Here is a 22924-nt window from a genome sequence, read left to right as displayed (position 1 = left end):
TCAAAACCCTTTAATTCCATTAATTGAACTACTTCTACTATATTTTTTCCTGATTGTTCAATGAAATATTTTGCATAAACCAACTGTAGCATTTTGGGATAAATAAAAAGACAGACATTTGAGAGTTCAAGTCCTATCTTTGTCAGTGTAGCTGAGGTAGCACCTTTTTTGAGTCTAATCAATGTCAAGCTGATCCCAGAAAAGATCAAACTATTGTGGGGACAAACTCTAGTAAAACAGGACATGATAGAACAGAAAAAAAAAATCAGTCACCAAGAACAGGCCTTTTGCATCTAAGATTATAACAAAATGTGTTATACACTCTGTGAAACCTTACAATTAATAAATATGGTATATTATGCCTACACCTCAAACAATCATTTCTGATGACTTTTAGATCTGCAGCTTTGTCAAGAAATAGCTTAGATTTGAGATGTAATATATCCTTCAGGCCAATGATATAGGATCCAGCAAACTGCTATTCCTGACTGTAAAGGCTGAAATGCAATGATTCAAAAAGTAGTTGCAAGGGAGCTGAAGAGTTTGCATCCAGTCAAAATGCAAAGGACTAATCAATGAACAACAATTACAAGGATTCTGATTTCAGGGACAGGATAGATGCAGCATATCAGAGATACAGAAGGTGGAATTTTTGGTATAACACCGAGGTGCTATAAGATGGTTTGGGCACAAAAAGTAAAGTCTGAGGACATTTTCTGACTGTCCATCACTTTTTTTTATGCTAGATACAATTAATAAAAAAGTCAGGGAGTGTTCTAGGCATCAGGATAGAATTTTAGTGACAATCAAAAACAGAAGTTGGAAATGGTATCTATAGGGAACTCCTAACATATGATTTGCAGACCCAAAACCTGCAACCTCATCTTTCTACAGACCAAAACAAACAAACAAAAAAAACCACCCCACACAACAAATTACCAACTTCCAGTCTAAAAAATTCCTAATATCAAATTGTCTTCCTTGATATACTTCTCTCCTGTTCTAGTACAGTCTAAAATGTGGACACATAGAATGATTCATTTCCTACATAACAAGCAAAGAAAAAAAGTATTTGTTGAGAAGAGGGAGTAGGAGGAGAATGTAAAAAAGATGTGAACAAAGAGGTCCTAGCAGGGAAAAATATGCCCTCCCTGGATACGGGGAAGGAGAAAGTGGTGGGGAGGGGCAAGTGGGTAGGGACATGCAGAAGCTATGCTATGGGTGAAAATGGGGGGCAACAGTAATTAGGGGGAGTGAGAAGGACACAAATGAAACTTGAAGCTTTGGCTCACATTATTAACAGCCAATTAGTCAGACTGACAGATTTGTTTTTCAATGTTTGGAATGTAAAATTTATTTCACAACCAAACAGATCCTGGGGATTGTTAGATGATGTCCAGGAAGTGGCCACCATACAAAGTTCATGGACATGGACTTGCCAAAAGGGCTCAAAGATGTATATATGCTCAAAAGGAAAGGACAATGATCATGTTTCATGCACTGCTTTTAGCAAGGTTATGCTATTGCATTGTACTCAGCCTTAGTTATATGTCCTTTTTTCCACTTTTTGTGCCTTTTAAAATTTTTTTTAGGTCTTTAAAGAACTCCTGGTGCAACAATATTTCTTTTCTCTAACCTCCTGGCCCACACAATCTTTTTTAGTAACTGTTGGAGGTCTCCTCTGCTAGTATATAAGGAAAAAAAAAGGCATAAAAAGATAGTTATATACATTTCTCTAAAGATTTGGGGGGATATGGGGAAAAGGCCTCATAAGATCCTGAGAATCAATCAGGAATGATAGATTATATTTGAGTGAAAATGGATTGGACATGGTCCTAAAGGAATTCAAGCAGATGTTTGCTTTTATTTATGGTTTTCCTGCAGAGTTTTCTGAGGAGCATCTAAACTATTCCAGACATCCCTTTGTGACGATATTTTATGGAGGCTTCAGTTTGCAGGAGCATGGTTTCAGCTGGGTCCTGTTGGGGAATTGGGCAGGGGTACAAGAAGATGACTTTGACATGTTCTACCATCACTGGAAGAGTTAACTTGCTACCCAAGGGCACAGGGACATCAGGCAGGGACATTTTTAAGTTCACAAAAAAGGTAAGAATTTCCCCCCCATCCTTCCTCTCCCCCATTTTCTGCTGCTGCCATTTCAGGGGGCAAGGGGAGCACCTATCCTGCTCCATCCGGGCTGTGTGGGGCACTGCTGTGGGTGTGTGGGTTCCCCTTCCCTGCCTGGTCCCTCCAGGTGTTTTCTACCAGCCCAGGAGCAGGTGGGGAAAAAGAACCCACTACTGCCCATGCCAGTGTCTCAAGCTAAGCCCAGACCCTGTCCAGCCCAGCTGATACAGCTTTGGAGCTCCCCTTGTTCCTAGTACAGTGGGGACAGTGGCAGCACCAGGTGGGGGAATAGCAGGATGGGGAGGACACCCATTCTTCTCAGGTGTGTCGGAGCAGGGAGGATGAGAATCCTGCTCCCATGATGTAGCATCATTGTTAAAAATAGTACGCAGTCATTTTTGATTTGAAGAGAGGGAGAGAGTCAGTCTTCGTTCCAGTATGCTTTGGAAATGAAAGAAAGAAATGAAGGAGGTTATGAATTAGCCTTGTTAAAACAGTTTAATTGATTTGCTCAATCTGGTTCTCACAAAGCTATTTTTATTTACCGTTACCAAATTAAAGGGATCAGATGCATTTGGATCCCTAAACCCTCACAAGATACTGATTTCAAGTAATATGAAATAAATAAGCCTACAGATTCTGATCATTTAATACCTACAGCTTTGCCTCAATCTTTTCCAAACTGGAAAGAGCATGTCAAAAGCTCAGGCATGTGTCCCAAAACATCACATGAAGATGATAAGGAGATGGGATTCAATCAGTTTAACTTTTATAATATTGTGTGCCAAAAAGATTAACAACACTAATGCTGATGTCTAAAAAAATTAGTACCATTCTAAACGTGAAAGTATTAAAATAGGAGAGGATCCATGAAGTTAGTCATTATACATCTGGTTAGCAAGACTTTTACAGGTAAGAACAAAATAATGAAAGTAGTCATTCCCATGATGCCCTAATCTGCCTGGTCACGTCTACAACTCTTGTGAATCCACACAGATACAGACAGACACAGACACACACACACACACACACACACACACCCTGAAGTTTATTCAACTGTAAAGTATCATCGGGAATCCATACCTACCACACCTACATTTTACCCTTTCTGGTTATCTTTTCTCTTTCCTTTCTTTTTGATCCCATCCCTTAGATTTAGTCAGTTGGGATCCATTACATTTTTATAAAATAATATTCTATACTTATATTCATTCATACAACTTTTAAAGGCCAAATTTGTCTATTTATAATTATGATCATCACTGGAATTTTTCAGCTGATTCAAAAAATCATTATTGTTAAGTGCTACATCAATATATACCATTCTGGGAACAACTGCATACAACTGTATTCATACCATCAATCAGGCATGCTTTTCGCAGATAGGAGAGAGCAATTTTGCAAAAAAAAATCACTCTTAAGATGAAAAGGATTTGACATCCTTGAGGAAATTGCTGCAAGCCACAAAATTGATCTGGGGCTTATTGCCAAGACTATGCTAGAGTGAAACCAAAATGCAAGTGGAAACTCTTAAAATGAAGTAGTTTGTTCCTGCAGCGTTTTCGTTTAAAAATATTTACAGCTTTGCTAATCAGTAACTTTAGGGCTAGATTCTGTTGCACCTATACAGGCTGTGTAGTAGATTAAAATCTACAGGTTAAATTAATTAGCACTCAATTTAAGACTAACAGAATCTGCCACATACTTATGAATGATTAAAGCTATACTTAAAATACACAATTTCTTGAATTCTGGTAGCTCCTGAAAGTGCGTAGTTTAAACTGATTAGAAACTAAGTGGTCTACTTCATTGAGTAAACTAAGAGAAATGCAGAAAGTAAAGAACTGCAGAGAGTGAAAAAGGAAAATAAAGAAAAAGAAAAGTAAGAGATGTGTAACATTATTTTAGTAACTAAAACAAAGGTGTGGATGCTTATTTTTATTATTATTTCATTTTGTATTTTCCCCCTTTTCCAGTCATTCTATCAATGGCACTTAAATTCCTTAACTTTTTTTCTTTATATTGGTTGAATGTTACTATTTATAAGGCAAATATTCTTCTATAACACAGCACAAACCACAGGGTTTTCCAGTGAAATCAGTGTCAGGTAGGTGAACACTCTCTGGACCTCAGTTTGAAATTAACCTTTCCTGTGTGAAATGTTTACTAGTTATGATCTCCCTTATGTTTTGGAAGCACAAGCATATTTATTCTTTCTACAATTAGGTAGCTCAAGCAGCAAACAGTACAGGTTTAACCTGAGAGAGAGAAGGGTATAATATTTCCAAAACAGCATCCACTGGGAAATTATACTGCTATACTGCTTAGTTCTATAACACTGATACTGTTTATTGACTTGTGTTTAGAAAATGTATTGTGCAATTTGCAGTAGTCATTGACAAATACATTTCCAGTAAAAGAAAGTAGGTATATTACAGTACAATACTAAGCTCTTACTGGATCTCAATGACAATATCAAAATGAACTTTGCCTGGAGTGAAGGGACAAAAATATTATTTTTTATGTCAATTTAAAGAGTGATAGAGCTCCTGAAATAACCTTAAATGGACCTCTATTTTGATCATGGGCGACCAGTGCCTCCAGAGTTGGGGGGGCATCAGATCGCCAACCGGGAAGGGGGGGGGGGGTCCCCCAGAAGCCAATCGCTGACCGGGGGGATTTCCTAGCAGCCGGTTTCATGGCTGGCGCTTCCAGGGGGTGCACAGCCGATCTCAGGGAGTGCGCTGTCAATGGTTTTAATACACATGCATAATAAAATTTTGGCAAATGCAGAAAACTTAACAATTAAACCCCCCCCCCTACATTTTTGTAAACTAGTATAGATTACCCATAGTTATTAAAAAAAAAAAAAAGCTTGTATACATTTTGCTTAGGCCTAAATGTTGTCCTTAACTTCGTTTAAGGAGGAACACACAGTTCAGTAGCCTAAGGAAAAACCCTGAAAATGCACAGAGGCATAATCCTCCTGCTCCTGGGGAGTGGCAATTACTCCTCAAGCCAGTTTAGCAATGCTAATTGGCATGTTAGTAGAGAAGCAGAATAAATGTTCCATCTATCCCCTAGAATCCTGCACGTGGGGTAAGAAAAAGAGTACCAGATACAAACAATAATGTGGATACCCTATGCATAGGGCCCTATCAAATTCATGGCAGAAGTGGGCTGTGCAGTGTCTCCTTTAATTTTGCAGGTTCTCCCATGTGCCCCGCCCTGCCCATTAACAGGGGGGCCCCCACCACTCGCTCCTGATCAGCAGGGAGGCAAAGACCGCTGTTTAAAAAATGGCGCTATTTCTGCCTCCTGGCCAGTCAGCAGCAAGCAGCAAGCCCACTGGCTGGGGATGTGGGGGAGGGAGGCAGCAACATAAGGGAACCTGAAATATTAAAGAAGCTGTTGCGCAGCTCACTTCTACCTGGAATTCGGTAGGGTCCTACCTAAGCAAATGCATGTGTATGTGTCTTACCCTTCCCGGTATCTCCCTAAAATAACATATGTGCCAGGCCACAACTAAAGATAGAAGGTTCACTCAAGAGAACCTCTTACTAAATACAGATCCAATCAGCACAAATATAGCTGGTAAAAATCAAGCCTCAAGTGAGTTTTCACACAAAATTACTCAAGTTTGACTTACTCACTTATGACACATCTGAGCTCAGTTAAAATGATTTCACCACTAACAGCAAGTTGTAGAACTCTGAGTGTATTCACTATTCACAATGCAAATACACCATATGAAAAACACAGGCAAATAATTTCACTCAGTGTTAGCAGTAGACATATTTCTGTGTAAATATGGAACCACTGCCATATTTCTCAGTATAAATACATTTATATAATCTTGACTTTCCATCTGCACAAATTCCCAGAACTTGTTACAGTGAGGCAGGCAGACTTATGTATGTCTTTATTTATTTTTATTTCATTATCGCTGCTAGTAAGTTATCTGGAAGTGTTTTACAGTCTGTACTCAGTATACTGAGATACTTCAACACAACACAAATGTGAAATCACCATCAACATAAAAGATAGGACAAATGGAGCTGTTTAGGAGACACTGAAACATATTTCTGAAACCAGAAACATCCTTCCTTACTTTTCTTTCCCATCCCATTCCCATTGAAAAGCTAAGAATATACAGATCAAAGTACTGTCAGGTACATGTCTACTAAATGTACAGTAAAAGCTGTGTTAACCAGCATCCATGGGGAATGGGGAGTGCTGGTTAATCAAATATGCCGGTTACCCGAGAGGCGTCTTTGCCTGTTCGGGTTGCCGCCCCTCCCGCCATGTCTGGTTCACCAGAGCTTTCACTCCCTGGTGTCAGTGTGCCAGGGGACAGGAAGTGTGGTCCTGTGCAGGCTGCTTTGCTCTGGGCCATGGCGAAGCGGGACTCAGTGAAACCGGAAGTGCCACAGTGGGACTTCCGGTTTCGCTTTTGCCTCGTCGATCAGCATGCCAGTTAATAGAACATGCCAATTAATAAAGTGCCAGATAGCACAGCTTTTGCTGTAGTATTAGTACATTTATTGTGTTGATATAATCAAAACTGTACTGATTTACATTACTACTAAATGTACCATCAGTTTTTGCCTCACGATGCTCCTGTGCAGTAGTATCAGGCTACTGCACAGTCAAGTGTCTTGTGTAGACACGTCCACTGATTTGTATTAGCAGGAGTATCACTTGCAAGTACTATCAGTACGTTTAATACTAAAGCAAATGCTAAATGACTGTGCAGTAACAACTGCACAGTCAGGGGCATATGTAGACATGCCCAGTGAGTAATAATAGGTGGATAAATGCCTAGTTGGGAGAAGGAATCAGGTGGATTTCCCCAGGGGTCTGTCCTGGGTCTGGTATCATTTAATATGTTCATAATGATTTGGATAAGCGGATCAAGAGCAACATAGTAAAGAAGATGACACCAGGCTAGGTGGAGTTACAGATACACTGGAGAGTAGGGCTAAGGTCCAGGATGACGTGGATAAATTGGAGAAATGGTCTGCATTTTATCAGATGAGTTTCAACAAGGACAAGTGTAAAGTCCTACACTTAGGGTGGAATAATTGCATTTACAACATACAGACTGGAGAACGATTGGCTAAACTGCAGCATTACAAAGAAAGTGTTACAGTAGATCATAAGCTGAATATTAGCCAACAATATGCTTTTGGTACCAAAAAGCCAGCATAATGGCCGTAACTACATGAGACACAACTGCACAGTGGTTACTGCACATGTATCTTGTAGTTGCTTATACATATAGAAGTACTAAATAAATGCACAGTAACCATAGTTACCGCACAGTAGCACTGGTGAATGCCTTTTAAGTGATGGTACTGCACAATAGCCTAATACTACTGCACAGTAGCATCTTCGCACAGTTTTTGCCATGCGACACTACTGAGCAGTAGTATCAGGCTACTGCGCAGTCAGTGTCTGGTGTAGACATGTCCACTGAGTTTTATAAGCAGGAGTATCACTTGCAAATCAAGGGAATTGATTCTTCTGCTCCATTCAGCACTGGTGAGGTCTCATCTGAAGTACTATGTCCAGTTTTGGGGTCCAAACTTCAAGAAGAAAGTGGATAGTTTGGAAAGAGTCCAACACACAGCAACAAAATGATTAGGGATCTGACAGGCCAGACTTATCAGGAAAGTCTGAAAGAGCTACGGTTATTTAGCCTGGAGAAGAGAACAGTGAGGGGGAGATCTGATAAGACTTCAAATAACTGAAGAGCTATTATATAGAGGATGGAGATGGGCTTTTCTCCATGGGACAGAATGAGGAGTAATGGCCTCAAGTTTCATCAGGGGAAATTTAGGTTGAAGGAACTTTCTGACTATGAGGGTAGTCAGACACTGGAACAGGTTACCTAGAAAAATTGTGGCATTTCCAACTTGGAAACTTTCAAAAGCTGGTTAGACCAACACTTGGCTGAAATGGGCTAGGCACGGAAAAATCACACCTTGAGCAAGGGGCTGGACTAGTTGACTTTATGACAGGGGCAGGCAATTATTTAGAGCAGAGGGCCCCTTACCAAGTTTTGGCAAGCTGTTAAGGGCTGCATGGGTAGGTCCACCCGTTGACAGGTGCTCAGGCCCCCGGTCACCATCTTGAGACTGGGAGTCCCACCTCCTAACTCCTGAGCTTTGCCACCAGAAGTCCCTCCCCTTGCCCCAGAAGTATCCTTTCAGCAAGGGGTTTTGACATCTCGGAACCAGAAAAATACCAAATTATATTGTAAAATGTGAACATCTAAAACATTCATTAATTTAATTTGAAAAAAAATGTTTTTGTCCTGGTTTACATGTGTTTATGTAGTGTACATAGAGGTGATTGTATACAATAGCTTAAAATGAAGTCTTACTCTTGAAAATGGGGGGGTTGGCATAAGTTTGTGGGGGGCTGTGGGTATGTCGGGTGTGGGTGCACCTGTAGGGGGTGAAAAGGTGTGGGGTGAGGGAACATGTGGGTGGGTATGGGGTTTGTGGGGGACTGTGTGTGGGGGGAGGGTGGCTGAGGTGTGTAAAGGGGTGTGGGTATGGGGGTCTGCATGTATGGCAGTGTGGGGGGGGTGCATATGGGACTCACCATATGAACACACACACAATCCTGTCTCCCTCTCTCTGTCTCTTCCTACTCACATGTGCGTGCGCACGCACACACACACACACAATCCCTCCCTACACACATGTGCACAGTCCCTCCCTACTCACACAAACACGCTGTCCCTCCCCACACATACATACAGTCCCTCCCTGCACACATACACAGTTCCTTCTTACCCCCCTACACACAACCACACGGTCCCTCCCTACACACACACACACACACACACACGTGGGCCCTCCTAAACACACACCCACACACCCAGGGGTACTGGCACAGTCCCATGCTCCCAGTTCAGCAATGCAGCTGGGAGCCACATGGTGCTAGAGCAGTGCACAGGCAGGAAGGCAGGGAAATGGCTGGAAATGGGGCAAGGCTGGGCTCCTGCCTCCTGCTGCCATCTCCCCCTGGGTTCTACTGCCTGTGGCTCTTGTCATCTTTGACAGGTAGCCAGGAGCAGATAAATATTTTCTAAATTTTTTAGGGGTCCCACAGGCTACAATGGATCTGGCCCATGGGCTGTATTTTGCCCACCCCTGCCTTATGAAGTTCCTTCTAGCCTTACTTTGCAATGATACTATGATTGCACTCCATACTACACTTGCCCCTACTGCAGGGGAGACATGGCTTACAGACACAAACAATCTGAAAAAAGGTTCAGAATTGGCCTCTCCTGAGAAAGCACCCAGGAGTCTTGCCTGCTTCCATGTAGAAGGAAGAAGCAATAAGGAGGCATTTAGGGACTTTGAAATGTCTGTGTTTGTTTTGTTTCCATCCCAAAGACTAAGGCAATTCCTCTGGAGTCCATTTAGGACAGAAGGAAAAAGAAACTCACTAGAAGAACTAACAGTACAGGCTCGCTGTGGCACTTGTACGGGGGGAATGAGGAACGACAGTAGGGATCAAATGTGATGTTTAATACTATGCCTTCAAAAAAAAGTTCAGAATTTGTTGGTAATCTATTTTCGTTGCCATTTTTGCTTGTCATTTATTTTTAAGTGAGATTTTTGGGACCAGACTGCCTTCTGCTCTGTGTATGCACAGAGACCAGCCCTGAGAACTAGATGATGAAGAGGGCCTCTAAATGGCATTATAACAGAAATACTAAATAATATCAATGGAACGCTGGTCAGTAAGAAATCAGTAGGTTTCAAAAACATATTTTTTCTATATTATACACACATACCAATTATGCTTTACTGTGAATAAGCATATTGCTCAAAATGTTATAAATTATATAAAAAACTCACTCCCAATCTAAAGTGATCATGAATCACAATGCAGGCTTCAAAAATAATGTGACTGGATTAAAATTATGAAATTAAAAATAATAAATGGAGTTCTATTCCTTTGTCTTCCAGTTCCTAAGTCTTTAAGGGGCACTCATATCAACAAGGACATGGACAAGCTTGAGAGAGTCCAAAGAAGAGCCATCCATATGATCAGAGGAAAAGAAGGCTGAGAGAGGACCTAGTAGCAACTTACTGCTATACTAGGGGAGTACATCAAGGGCTTAGTGAGCACCTGTTCACCAGGGCACCAGAGGGGAAAACCAGGAATAATGGCCACAAACTCCTGGAAGATCAAATCAGGCTCAACATTAGGAAATATTTCTTCACAGTCAGGGTGTCCAGACTGTGCAATAAGCTCCCTCCAGAGATGGTGCAATCACCTAATCTGGAAATCTTCAAAAGGAGATTAGACAGTCACCTTGCTGGGGTCACCTGACCCCCAGTTATCTTTCCTGCTGGACCTGATGATCTTCCAAGATCTCTTCCAGCCTTATAATCTATGAAACTGACCCGGTCCAGCCCGCTAGTACACGGCTTTCCTGGTCCTGTCCAAAGCCGTGCGCTAGCATAGCCGTGCAGAGAAGCCGTGTGCTAGCAGGGCCAGATCCATTCAGCATGTACAGAGCCCAGGTCACACAGTGCTGCATCACCACTGGCTGTGCCTACAGCCGGGCTACAGCCTTGATGGCTGCTGCTGCAGGCATTGTGGGAGGTGGGTCAGGGGCAGGCATGTGGCAGCTCCTACTTGAGACCCTCCGTAAACCCACCCACAGACTGTACATCCCCCCCACAGCTTCCCACACCTCCCAGGACTCCCGCCCACACTCCTCACAACCCCGTACATCCTCTTGCCACTCCTCACACACCCACACCCACAAACCCCCCCACCCTCACGTCCCTACTTACCCATGACAGTGCCCAGTTCCTGATACTTGCCACACTTTTGCTTGCCCCAGCATGCTAAGGGTTCATACCACGCATGCTGGGACAACAGAGGCACCATAGAGACACTCTGGCCAGAAACCAAAGTGTCTCTCTGGAGGACCCCCTCCCAGTTACCTCGGGGCATGGTCCCTGACCTGCCCCACTTTTTTCCCCCCATTTTTTATTTTGATACCTGGATATCCAGGTTTCAAATTTTGAGCCAGTGCTCAAAAACATTTTTTGTTCCCTGAGTGCCTCTTGCCATGTCTCAAACTGCTTTGAGATGTGGCAAAAGGCACGTGTGGGCTTGTCTGGACATGTCTTAAGAGAGTATCTAGCTTGACCTATTTAAAGATATATTATGGCCCCATGGATTTCACAGATCCAAATACTTATATGGCAATGTATTTCCTTTTAGCAGAGGTTTTTTTTTTTTAAGTCTACATGGAACTTGGATGAAGATATATCAAAAATCAATCAGTCACTGATGATGTGAAAAATGGAAGAGAATGAAATCAAAGCAGTGATCAGTGTCTCCATAAAAAGCCTACCCCTAGAGAAAACTCAGAGACATGATGACAACACTGGGGGATGATACCCTCTTCATATGCCACAGTAAAAAATACTGAGCTGAATTTAAGTGAGGGAGAATCAGCACAGAGGTCAATTGAAGGTCAGAAGTTCCCAGAGAAGCCACTTCAAGTTGATTCTTTCCACAAGATGGTCATAAATTATACAAGATCAAAAGCCAGGCACATAACTAAGACAATGGGCATCTACAATGGGGAAAGATATGTCCCAATTTGGCCCTGAGAAAGGTGTCAGAAAACCAGATACCTGTTATCAGTGTGATAAGAAAGAAGAGTGACTTGATGCTTACAAGGGCAGACAAGGTTCCTTGGGTGAATCTGATATCTTTTATTAGACCAACTCAAATAGTTAGAAAATAATTATTAAGCAAGCTTTTGGGTTCAAAAACCCTTCGTCAGGCTAAGGAAGTTTTAGCAGTTGGTGTGTGCTCTTCCTGGATGGAATGAAAAGTAAAGAAGCCAGCGGCTGGGCTGGTATGCATACAAGACAGGTAGTCACTGAAAATGTAGATTGAGGAGTCAATGGGTGAGACACAGGCTGGGGGGGTGGGGGGGAGGGAGAGAGAGAGAGATAGAGAAGGGGGATGAAAGTGGAGAGATACCTGGGGAGTCAGATGTCAGGCAGGTTATAATGTGTCATAAATCCAATGTCTATATTTAGTCCATGATTTTTAGTATCCAGGAGGTTGATGAAGTGGAGTTCATAGGCTCATCTCTGGGAAGTGTTTTGTAGGTTTCCTTTGAGGATCGGGACTGAGAGATTGGAGAGAGTGGTTTTCTTGTGAGAAATGTGCCCCCACAGGTAATTGGGTATTTCTGTCTTTGATAGATTTCCGGTGTGCGTTCATTCTGGTGCGCAGTTGTTGTTTGGTCTCTCCTACGTATTTTCCTACACCCTTGATGCTTACAAGGAACTTTTAAAATGGTTTCAAGCAAACCTAGAAGCTCATGGGCAGGTCTGTGACTCAAGATGAGACACAAGCTCACCACTGATTTTTAGCCTGAATCTTGCAGTTTTACCTTGCAATTGTCTCTTCCCAAGAAACGTAAAAAATGACATCTCCTTATGGGATAATTAAATTGATGGTGACTGACTCTGTCTAAACAGGCAACATCATCAAGAGGGAGTACTATGTTCTGTAAGAGGCTATGAAGAACAAGTACCGTGCAAAGCTGAGTTGAAGACTGAATCTTTTCTGGGACAGTATATTGTCACATACACACATCCCACATTGTAGTCACCAGTGACAAGATGTGATTTTGAACTGCTTCCCCATTCAGCCTGTCCACTAGGTGTGGATCCTTCAGGCTTCTATTTATTTTACCACTAGTAAAATGATGTCATTGCAGCAGAGTAGTAGTTTCTGGATATGCAGGTCAAGGACTTCTACAATATGGGCATAGCCAAAATGCAGCTGTGTTGGACCAAATATACTGATATCGGGGGACTATAGTCAAACATAAAATTGTATTTTTCTCTGTGTAAGGGAAGAACATTTCTGAACGTTCCTCATACCATATGTTGCTGTAGTCAACTGAACAGCAGGAGTCTATGACAATATTATATGGTGAAGCTTCAGGTATTATTGTCTTGCCTGCTCTTACCTGACAAGAACAGACAAGACTGTCCTCAATTGGCATTATCTGTTTTTCTTAGTATTATCTCACAGAACAATGCTTGCCAATGATTTCCTGCTAAGAATTTTTGTAATGGAATACTATTCAGTTTAATGCTGCCAACCCATTGTTTCAATGTATATATGAACTGTAGATGAGGGGGGAAGGCACTCCAATACTCCATGTGGTAAATACTCCTGCAAGCTCTATGTTACCATTTCCTCTAGCTTGGGTAGTAAGGACGAGAGTATTTTTTAAAGTTTAGATATGAATGAGAACAAAGTCTTTCAATATTGAGCCAAGAAAGACTAAGACCTGTATTAAATTGCAAGATTCAATTAGAGAATTTGACTAAGGTTATACGGGCACAAGCGTGAAATGAATGTAAGGGAGATGTCCATCATTTTTGTTAGTAAGGTTTATGACTTGAGGATCTAGTTAATTCCTTTTATTTATGTCTGGTTTCCGAGTTTAAATATTTTCTTCTGAATACAGATATCACCACAACAGTTGAGGTCTTTGTCATCTCAAGGTTGCTTGCAATGTGCTTCACCTTAATCTACTAGGAAACTTAGAATTAGTCCAGAACAAAGTAGCTTGCCTATTATTTGCAGTATTTTACTGTAAATGTAACCACAACATCTTTGCTCCAAATTCTGCCATGGCTGCCTATCACATGTGGATGAATTTTAATATGCTGGTTTTGTTCTAAAAGGGTCAGGGATGTATCTAAATGCTTGACTGTCTCTGGTCCTACACAATTATGCCACAATTCCAACTAGTGAAAGTTTATCAGAGGGAACTGTGAACAGGTGCTCTCTGAGTCTAGGGGTTCACTGTGAGCAGGTCTAAAAAACTCAGTTTCAATGTTCTTGGTATGCAAAACCTGTATCTTGAAGGACTGAGCTGGGAGGGAGTGGGATGTTTGACGGAGTCTGAGACAGGGGAATATTATAGTATTATATATTTTTGCTAGCTATTACTTTTTCCTTCCAGCAGATTTATTGCCATTGCATGCTTTTTTTCTTACAATGCATTGGATTCTTTTGGTAGGTACTGGCCTGGGACAGGCATTTAAAAATCAAGCATCTATTTAAATAAAAATAAATATATACTTTTATTATATATCTGAATATTTGGGGAGGTTTGGAGAACAATGAACAATTCAGTTCTTTTTTTTTTTTTCTTACCTGAGAAGAATATGTGTGACCATCTGATCCACAAACAGGATTGGTATAAACTACTGGACACTGCTTGCAGTTTGATGAAATGGGACCACCCCTCCATTGTTTATGGCCTAAACCAGCCTCTTTCATACTGTAAGTAAACAAAAAGCATGAATCTGATAAGCAATGATAGTAAAAAAAAAAGAAAAAAGAAAAAAAATACAAAATCAGGTATTTTTCTAGCATTTGTAAAAAAGAAAATCCTCATATTTTCATCTATTATTTCTCTACATATTGAAGTAGTAGTCCATAAGGTTCTAATGGTTATCAACATATATTTTATACACTTTCTTTTTCAGCTGTGTTACATTGTGCCCCAGTGATTTCTGAGCACTTCCATGATATTTAAAATACTGAATGCTTTTTAGTAAACAAGACATAATTAAGACAGAAGATACAGTGACTGTTATTGTGCTAGAGAGGAAAAATAGTTTGAAAAGGGGAAAAATGGAGCTATTATCAATACTTGTGTTTATGACTTGCCAAAAGCTATATTTGACATTCTAAAGTAGAATCATTAAAGGACACACAGAATGCTATATACTTTCTCTGTCCTTTTTTGTTTCTTTTTTCTGCTTCTGCCCCTTATAATACAGATTCACCAGTTGTCTCTGTATGAAGAACTCAGAAAGAGCTGGTATACATACAAGTACATCTAGATATGCTCACGTATACCATCTCTAAGTTCTATATACCAATATGCAGAAAATAAGCTAAAATATACCATCTTAAATGCAAAACTTACAGTTGCTGCTAAAGTTAATGATCTATAACACCTAAATTTATTTATTTATGAATTTAGATTCTAATTTTGTGAACAGGGGACATGGTTCATTCAGTTGTATAATCCCCTTGTATATTCTTAACTTTTTACACAAATAAAGATACTAAAATAATCAGTAATGACTTCTGTTATTTGTCTACTTAAAATCTTAATGAGGAACAAAAGAAAAATGCAATAAATTTGGAATGCATTCTCAATCCATTGGGACACATCGACAACTGAGTCTCCAGATGGATCTTCTGAAAAAGTCTGTAGGATTACAGTTGCTTGAACGGGCTCCCAACTTTGTGTAATTCCATTGCTTGGTTCTCAAAGGGTTTTGTTTGGAGATGAACCAAACGGCTTTGCAGGTAATTGGTGAAGCACAGTTTAAGAATCACTTATCTAGACTGATAAATTGAAATTAAATTATAGGAATCACTCTTGTACAAGCATCTTTCAATTTGTTTGTGGAAAAGGAAAAAGCACGATACACATATGTGTGATGCTGAATTGCTAGATTTGGGTCAAAACATATTGACCTTGTTCTGTTGCTAGCCTTAGCTATGTTAAGGCCTTGTGTAAAGCTGTAAAATTGCAGCCAAGCAGTATGCCGGAAGTCATTTTTAAACTCGAAGCAACTACAATGTAAATCTTGCAGTATTGCAAATGCTGTATCAGCAGGATGTTTTAATCAAGCAACCTGCCAAGTTAAGGAAATAGAAAAGTTTATAAGCTAGGTTAAGCAGGAAAGCCTCGAGATAACGTAGCTTACAAATGTTAATAGTAGTGATTGGTGATACCAAAAGTACTAGATTATAGTTGTGCTATAATAAATAAGTATAGCTTTGTTAAGTGTCTAAGGTAAGTTGTAAAAAAGCAATTTTGTCAGAAGACAGCCATAAAATAAAGAGACAAGAGATTTTCCTTTCCAAAAACTGCAATTTTCACAGGGACATAAATCCTAACTAATTGACATCTCCAGGGCCATGGAAGAAGTGAATTAGTCCAGTTTCCAAAGTTTTACTAAAACATGGAAATTTAAATGCACCAGAGTATATTTATTTGAGTTAACCTCGTAAAAATGGGTATACAGAGTGGATGAAAAACTGGAGAATTTGAAAGACTTGTTGCCAATCTCTATGCTGTACTCCTCCTCCTCCTTTCTGAATTATGCCAGGCAGTATAGCTAGGCTTCCAGGATTCAAGTTTTATTGACAAACATTGATAAACATCAATTTCACCTGATACTCTCAAACTGACAGAAAAATATTTCCATTGGTAATCATTGAAATGTACATAAAAGGAGATAAAAAATTAATTCAGAACAGAAATAAAGAAATCTGGGTCAGGGAGTAGTGCATGTGCATGTGCATGCATGCAGCAGCTACTGCAGAAACTGGGGGCTATGCTGGTAAGGTTGTGCCACAGGAGCAGAGGTGGGGGGAGTTGAAGGGGAAGAGCTGATAGTAGCAATAAGCCCAGTGCTGCCAGCTGCTCACTCTACCCAGGTCCCAGCTGGGGCAGAGGCCAAAATCCTGCAGAGCCGAGGCAAGACCCTATGTAATAGAGGCAGGGGCCAAACTCCCACAGAGGCTGTGCCAGGCTCTGCAGGAATTTGGTCCCTGCTCCATCTGGGTCCAGGGCAGTGCAAGAGGCCAGCAGCACTGGACTCCAGGGCACTACCAGGCCTGCCCCTGCAACTCTCCCCTCCCAGCACAGGCTTACTGGAATGGACTCCAGCTCCTGCAGCAAGTGATGTGCATGCATGCATGCTAAATTGATAACCCCTCCCTCCTGCTAATTTCACAGTCCTGAACAGTTCAATTAATCAAATCAAAGTAAATGCTTAAAAATAAGCATTGATTTTAGCTGTCAAAATAAATAAATAAATAAATAATCAAATTCTACCAAGCATAGGTATAGGTGAGAATCTATATGCTGCTGTCATGGTTACCCAGGCAAGTACTGGGATAAGTGTATTTCTAGTGCTTTTAGAATGTAAATTAGTAGTTCTCAACTTGTGGGACACATGCAGCCCAATCTGCACACTGCTGCAGCCCTTGTGACATCCTGTTAAATGGATACACAGGAAGTAAATTGTATGGGTGCAGCCCACATAACACATTGAGACCTGTAAATGTGGCCCAGTGGCAAATAGGTTGAGAACCACTGATGGAATCAATACAAGGTCGGGCTGCAGACATATTGTTTGCTTCTTGCCAGTAGCCCACCAATCCTTATACCTGTAAAATAAGAAATGTCTGCTTTACACATGTCTGGAGTAAAAGGGGACATTAAACTAAATAGAAACATAATTTACATGCATATTTGTACTTACAAATATGTCGTGTTTACATTATGAAGTAGTACAAGTAAAAGGAGTTTTAATTTAAATGGAAATTGGGTCCACTTAGGGATGCCAGAGTCAACAGCAGCTTAAATCGGCAGCAGCATTTGTGTTCATGCAAGATAAACTTGCCCAGGAAACTGGTAGTGCTAGCTTGGCATACAGTAATATGGGTATAAACTTTCATATGCATTGCTCTAAAATCAACAAAATACTTACAAACTTATTAAAATTTCTTTGCTGAACTGATGGCATAAATCTGCAAATATGCCTTGGTTTTGACTGTCTTGACTAAAACATTCCGGAAATTCTCTTCTGACTATTGAGTGATTCAGAACACAGTTCACAGCACTGTGAATTTCTTTGCATAGAGACCAGTGTTATTTGAAATGTACGTAAAATACCAATGATCTCATTTTACCTGTAACCAAGACAAATTTGAATCAGTTATTGATGAATACCTAGTACACTGCTGTACTGTGACAACTACTTTCCCTCCCTTAACTTTTCTTAATGTTCTAAGTTTGCACATGTGCACCAGGCTATGATCATGTATCTCACTAGTTTTATCCCTTTGTTTGTCCATAAAATATAGAATGCTTTCAGATTCTACCCTAGACTGACTTTATTCACTGAGTTTGCAAGGCCATACACTCAACATAATGGTATTCCTTTGTCTGAATGTCATGCGATAACTTAAATGCTGCATCTCATCAATCCCACTGTTTGAAGGAAATGTTTTAGGCATCAATAGGCAGAACCTTCTTGACCTTGGTGAAAGTCAGAAAACTAAAAAGAGAAATGAGGAGACACAGAAGCCAGGGGTATGGAGAATGGAGAAGGAAGATATTCCAAGTCATTTGGTAAGCAAACCCAGCAGCTTCAGTCAGAGCTCTATATATCAAAGACCAGACTGATGTTCTGTTTACCATCTTCCACCATAACAACACCCACCATAACAGTTTTGCCTATCCTCACACTTGATTTTAAATGCCCTGAATGACTTCTCTCTAAGACTAATATAAAATAGATTTTGAATTGTTTGGTCAAAGATGGTGAATGGGGAACAAGCAGAACTCTTGGAACTTGGAGTGAGGAAAGAACACAGAGCCTTTTCATGGGAGACTCTGACATAGGTGGAATGGTGGGGCACGGACAGCACCTCAGATAGGAATGAGAATGAGAAATCCTAGTTTGGGAAGGAGGAGGTGGAAGGTACACACAGTTTCCAAAAGGGGAGAGAATAAGGAACCACAGTGTGGGGAAAATGGGAGAATGGAGGGGACAAAGTCCCTTCATGAAGAGAAATTAGGATGGGGAGGATCAACAGAACTCCTGGCAGAGGGAGAGATTGGGAGAAAACAGAATGGAAGGCACAGAGACAGGTCCTGATTTGTGGTGAAAGAGGAAAAGTACAGGGACACAAGAAGCCTCTAGAGAAGTGGAAGTGGGATAAAATGGGATAGGGATCAAATAGAGACCCTGGCATGAAGAGAAAGGGATCCAGGGTCCCTACAACAGAAAATGATAGGAGGTTGATGACCAGGAAGATTATGGAGAAGAGAGGAAAGAAATTTGTCTACAGGGGTTTCAAGTATGTACAAACCCATCACAGTTGTGGGAGAAATACAGAGAAAACTGTTTTTATATATTTTTATATATATCAAACATACATACACATATAATATAACACACACATCTATATACATATGCACACACATATACATACATACATAATAACATCATATATAACAACAAAGACCAAATTATTCTATACATTATATAATTCTTATATAATAAAGGGCTTAGTCCATCTGTCTGTCCCTATCGCTCTTGGAGCACTCTGATTAGTGAAACAACCAATCAGTGTGGAGCACCACCATGACAGCAGGGATGGAGGCCAGTGGCACTCCATCCCCACTCCCCTGCTCCATCCCTGTTATCATGGCACTCCATTGCCTCTGAGGAACAGGGCCAGGAGTGGGGGAGGGCGAGGCCAGCGGCACTGAAGACTTCCTCCTCCACCTGCTCCTGGGAGTTGGAGCTGGCACATGATGGCGGGTGGTGGCGATCTGTCCCTGCCCCACCTCCCTATCATTCTTGATGGGGAATGTGCTAGTTCTATATATATTCTATATTATATAGATATATTCTATATTATCTATATTAGATAATATTCTGTATTTTATGTGTGTGTGTGTGTGTGTGTATAATACACACACACACACACACACAGATATACATATAAACTACATTCTCTCCACTGTTCCATTTTATTAGAGTGCAGGATACATACTGCAATGAGAATCAGTGCATACAGAATGAAGAAAAGGCTGGCTTGTCCACTGGTTAGGGCATTAGTTTGAGACTTGAAGGTATGGAATACCTGCGTTACCATGGTAAGTCACTTGCTCTCGGTATGCATCAGTTCCCCATCTGGAAAACGGGGGCAACACCACTTTTCTATCAGAGGGATGTTGTAAGGATAAATACCTTTAAAAAAAAAGTAGTCCTTAGGTGTTCGGCTGATGGGAGAAAATTTTCAGGGTTCTGAAATGTATGTTGCTTTCCCACATTGAATGAGAATATGTACAAGCCCTTGAAACATGAGGAGTTAAAACAACATAGTATGATACGAAACAAATACAGATATTGCCACATGATTATGACAGCATGTACTGACACAGATAATTAAATTTCCTTACTTGGAAATTCTGGATGATGAATGTAAAGCAGTATCTCCACCTCAAGAAACATGTTTTAAATAAAACACCTAGCTACAGCAACAATTATTAATTAGCATGGTAGGGGAAAAAGTCAACACATATAATGGATTAGTATGCACTTTACCAAAATAAATCTTCAGTATATACTTAATAGATATAGAAAGGGAAAATCTAGAACTACTATCCTGTGCAAATACTTAAGTTGTTACTTTGTGATTGTACTGCTGTAACCATACTTCTTCCTTGTTTCATGTCTTCCCTACTCTATTGCCACCCCCTCATGGTATGATGTAAAACACAGATTGCAAGTTCTCCAAGGCACTGCCCATATCTTTTTATGTCTTCTTTGAAGTACCTAGTAGACACTTGGGAGCTAAAATAGCTGTTATTATGATGCTGAAAAATACAAAACTCCATGTCAGCTCTTGTAGACTAAAATCATTGCTAAAAGAAGTAAAATTAAGTATACAGACAAACGCATCACGGGATGCATTTTTAACTTAATTTTACTGGCAACATTTATGATTGCATCAATTTGTACAAAATTGTGCATGTGTGTGTAGACTAACTGCACATATAACTGGATAGTTAGGCACATAATTAGACAGCTTGCTGAATTACTCAATCATGCAAATACCTGTTTCCATGCATAAATGTATGCACAGTGATTTCACCTATAAACACTGCAAGTACAATTCAAGTAGCTCACAGCAATCAGATCAGTATCAGCCAATATGGCTACATAGTAAAAGTATTTGAAACTCTATTCAGCAAATAATATATATAAAATAAAATAAAAATACACTGGTCTGCACAACAAAGATGGACAACTTGTTTTGATTGTCAAGGAACATATATTTGAAAATTCTTGATTCAAATATCAGCAAAAGCAATGTTTCTGAAAGAAAATGGACTGATTTTATGATTTGAGGGACATTACACATTTTTTCTCCCATGTGACTACTGTTGCACTAACAAAGAACTTTCAACTTACTAGTCTTTAAAGACTGTCTGATTGTGTCAGCCAGCATGGAATTTCAGGGACTTCTAGATGGCAGAATTATTAATGATTATTGCAAAACAAGTTTTTTGGTATTCCTTGGAAGTGACAAAATCAAGTAAAGTAATTCTGCTGCAATATCCATAGCATACTGCACTGACCTGTCTGTATACTGGGTACCCTAAGAAAAGAAGATGATCTGGCAAGGAATGGATAATAATCCACCACACTCAGGCTATGTAATTAAACCCACATGAGTTGTTGAAAAACAATTCTTTAGAAGAAATCACATCAGATTGAAGCATTTAACAGCCTGAATTCCCATAGTGCAAGAAAGAGGATCTACCAATGGATCCACAGAGTTTGCATCCTGTATGAGGATGCATTTATGTCTTAAAATGTAAAGTTCCCAAGAAGTCAAGTTTGGAAATTATACAAAAGCTATAATTCGTCAGAATCACTAGACATTGTGTACTCCGTACTTGCCACATATTAATGGCCAGGTTTGTATGGAGAGGGAGAATACTGTTCGTTGATATGAACTGAAAAAGAGAAAATGAGGAGATAAAAGAAAAGTTTTTGAAGAAATAGGTATCCAGATATCCACCACATTCTTTTACCAATGCGAAGCACTAACGCTGCATGTCTAAACTATGTTGCCAATTTTTCTTATGATTGCAATGGGCATAGTTCTACTAACTCCCATGGAATGTTACCCAGACACATTAGCAAAGAATTATATCTCTGGTGTTTGCAGAGAAAAGTCAAAGGGCCTTTTAAACTGCAACTTTCAAAGTTTATGGAATACTTAGAACAAGATGTATATTTTAAAAATGAAAACATTGCAAGATTTTCACCCCTCTTCCAAAAGTGAAATCTTCTCTGTCTCAGAATGGTTGTAGAAGGGACAAAATGCTGCTAAGGCACTGTTTTTGGCTTTGAGTGATGTCTGAGAAATTAGGTGCAAAGAGATGACCTGGCTAAAAATAGACAACCACTTAATCATTGGTTGATTGCCCTGAGTTTTGACTCCCATCAAAACAGGCCTGGGCAATCATTTACACATGCAGCTTGAATGACAATTATGTCAAATTAGCCTTCACTGTCCTGAGGCGAGGTGTAAATTTGGATACTTCACAGGTACCTGAAGTGGGACAATGAGTGTGTGTTGGCCTGAAAGATCCCAGGATAAAATTATTGGTCCTGGGGTAAACTGGTCTTCTGTTTTTAGCCTCTGATGTCCCTATGTAGCAAAAGTCAGGCTCTTTAGGGAAATGGGGCAGCATGGCTAGTTTGAGAGATAAAGGGAAACGTATGGGCAGCAATGGAGTGGGCTGACCACTGGGAAAGTTCAAACCTAGTCCTACAGCATTTTATACCAACACCAAACAAGTCTCCCATTGGGCATGATCTTGTTAGAGAACTGTGGGTCAAGCTGAACAGGCTGAGATCTGGATACAGATGCTTCACAATAACATTTCACAAGATGAACGTCTTGGACAGCCCCCTATGTGAATGCAACATCCAACAAACAGCACAGCGCTTAAATTGAAAACTGAAATCTTTACAAATGCCAATATGGGGCAGACAGAATCCACACATGAAGCCATAATACCAGACAGTAGACATGTTTATAAGGGAGACTACGGTGCAATGGTTATTGTGTGTTTATTTAGTAC

The 22924-nt window shown here is 40.3% G+C and overlaps 1 protein-coding gene across 4 annotated transcripts in view; it reads right to left on the bottom strand.

Moving 5' to 3' along the window:
* SPOCK3 (SPARC (osteonectin), cwcv and kazal like domains proteoglycan 3) overlaps window positions 1–22924 on the bottom strand; it is a 508697-nt gene that overhangs the window by 169221 nt on the left and 316552 nt on the right. For 3 of the 4 annotated variants that reach the window (XM_059721899.1, XM_059721898.1, XM_019481419.2), the window contains exon 5: window positions 14371–14497. In XM_059721899.1, the coding sequence (XP_059577882.1) occupies window positions 14371–14497 (127 nt within the window). Of the gene's footprint in view, window positions 1–14370; window positions 14498–17738; window positions 17888–22924 lie in introns of those variants that run through there. The other variant, XM_019481420.2, reaches the window with a different exon arrangement.

Source organism: Alligator mississippiensis, chromosome 2 (assembly GCF_030867095.1).
Source record: "Alligator mississippiensis isolate rAllMis1 chromosome 2, rAllMis1, whole genome shotgun sequence".
In the NCBI taxonomy this organism is placed as follows: Eukaryota; Metazoa; Chordata; order Crocodylia; family Alligatoridae; genus Alligator; species Alligator mississippiensis.
The sequence above is the reverse complement of the archived record's forward strand: the minus strand, read 5'-3'. Positions and strand labels throughout refer to the sequence as shown.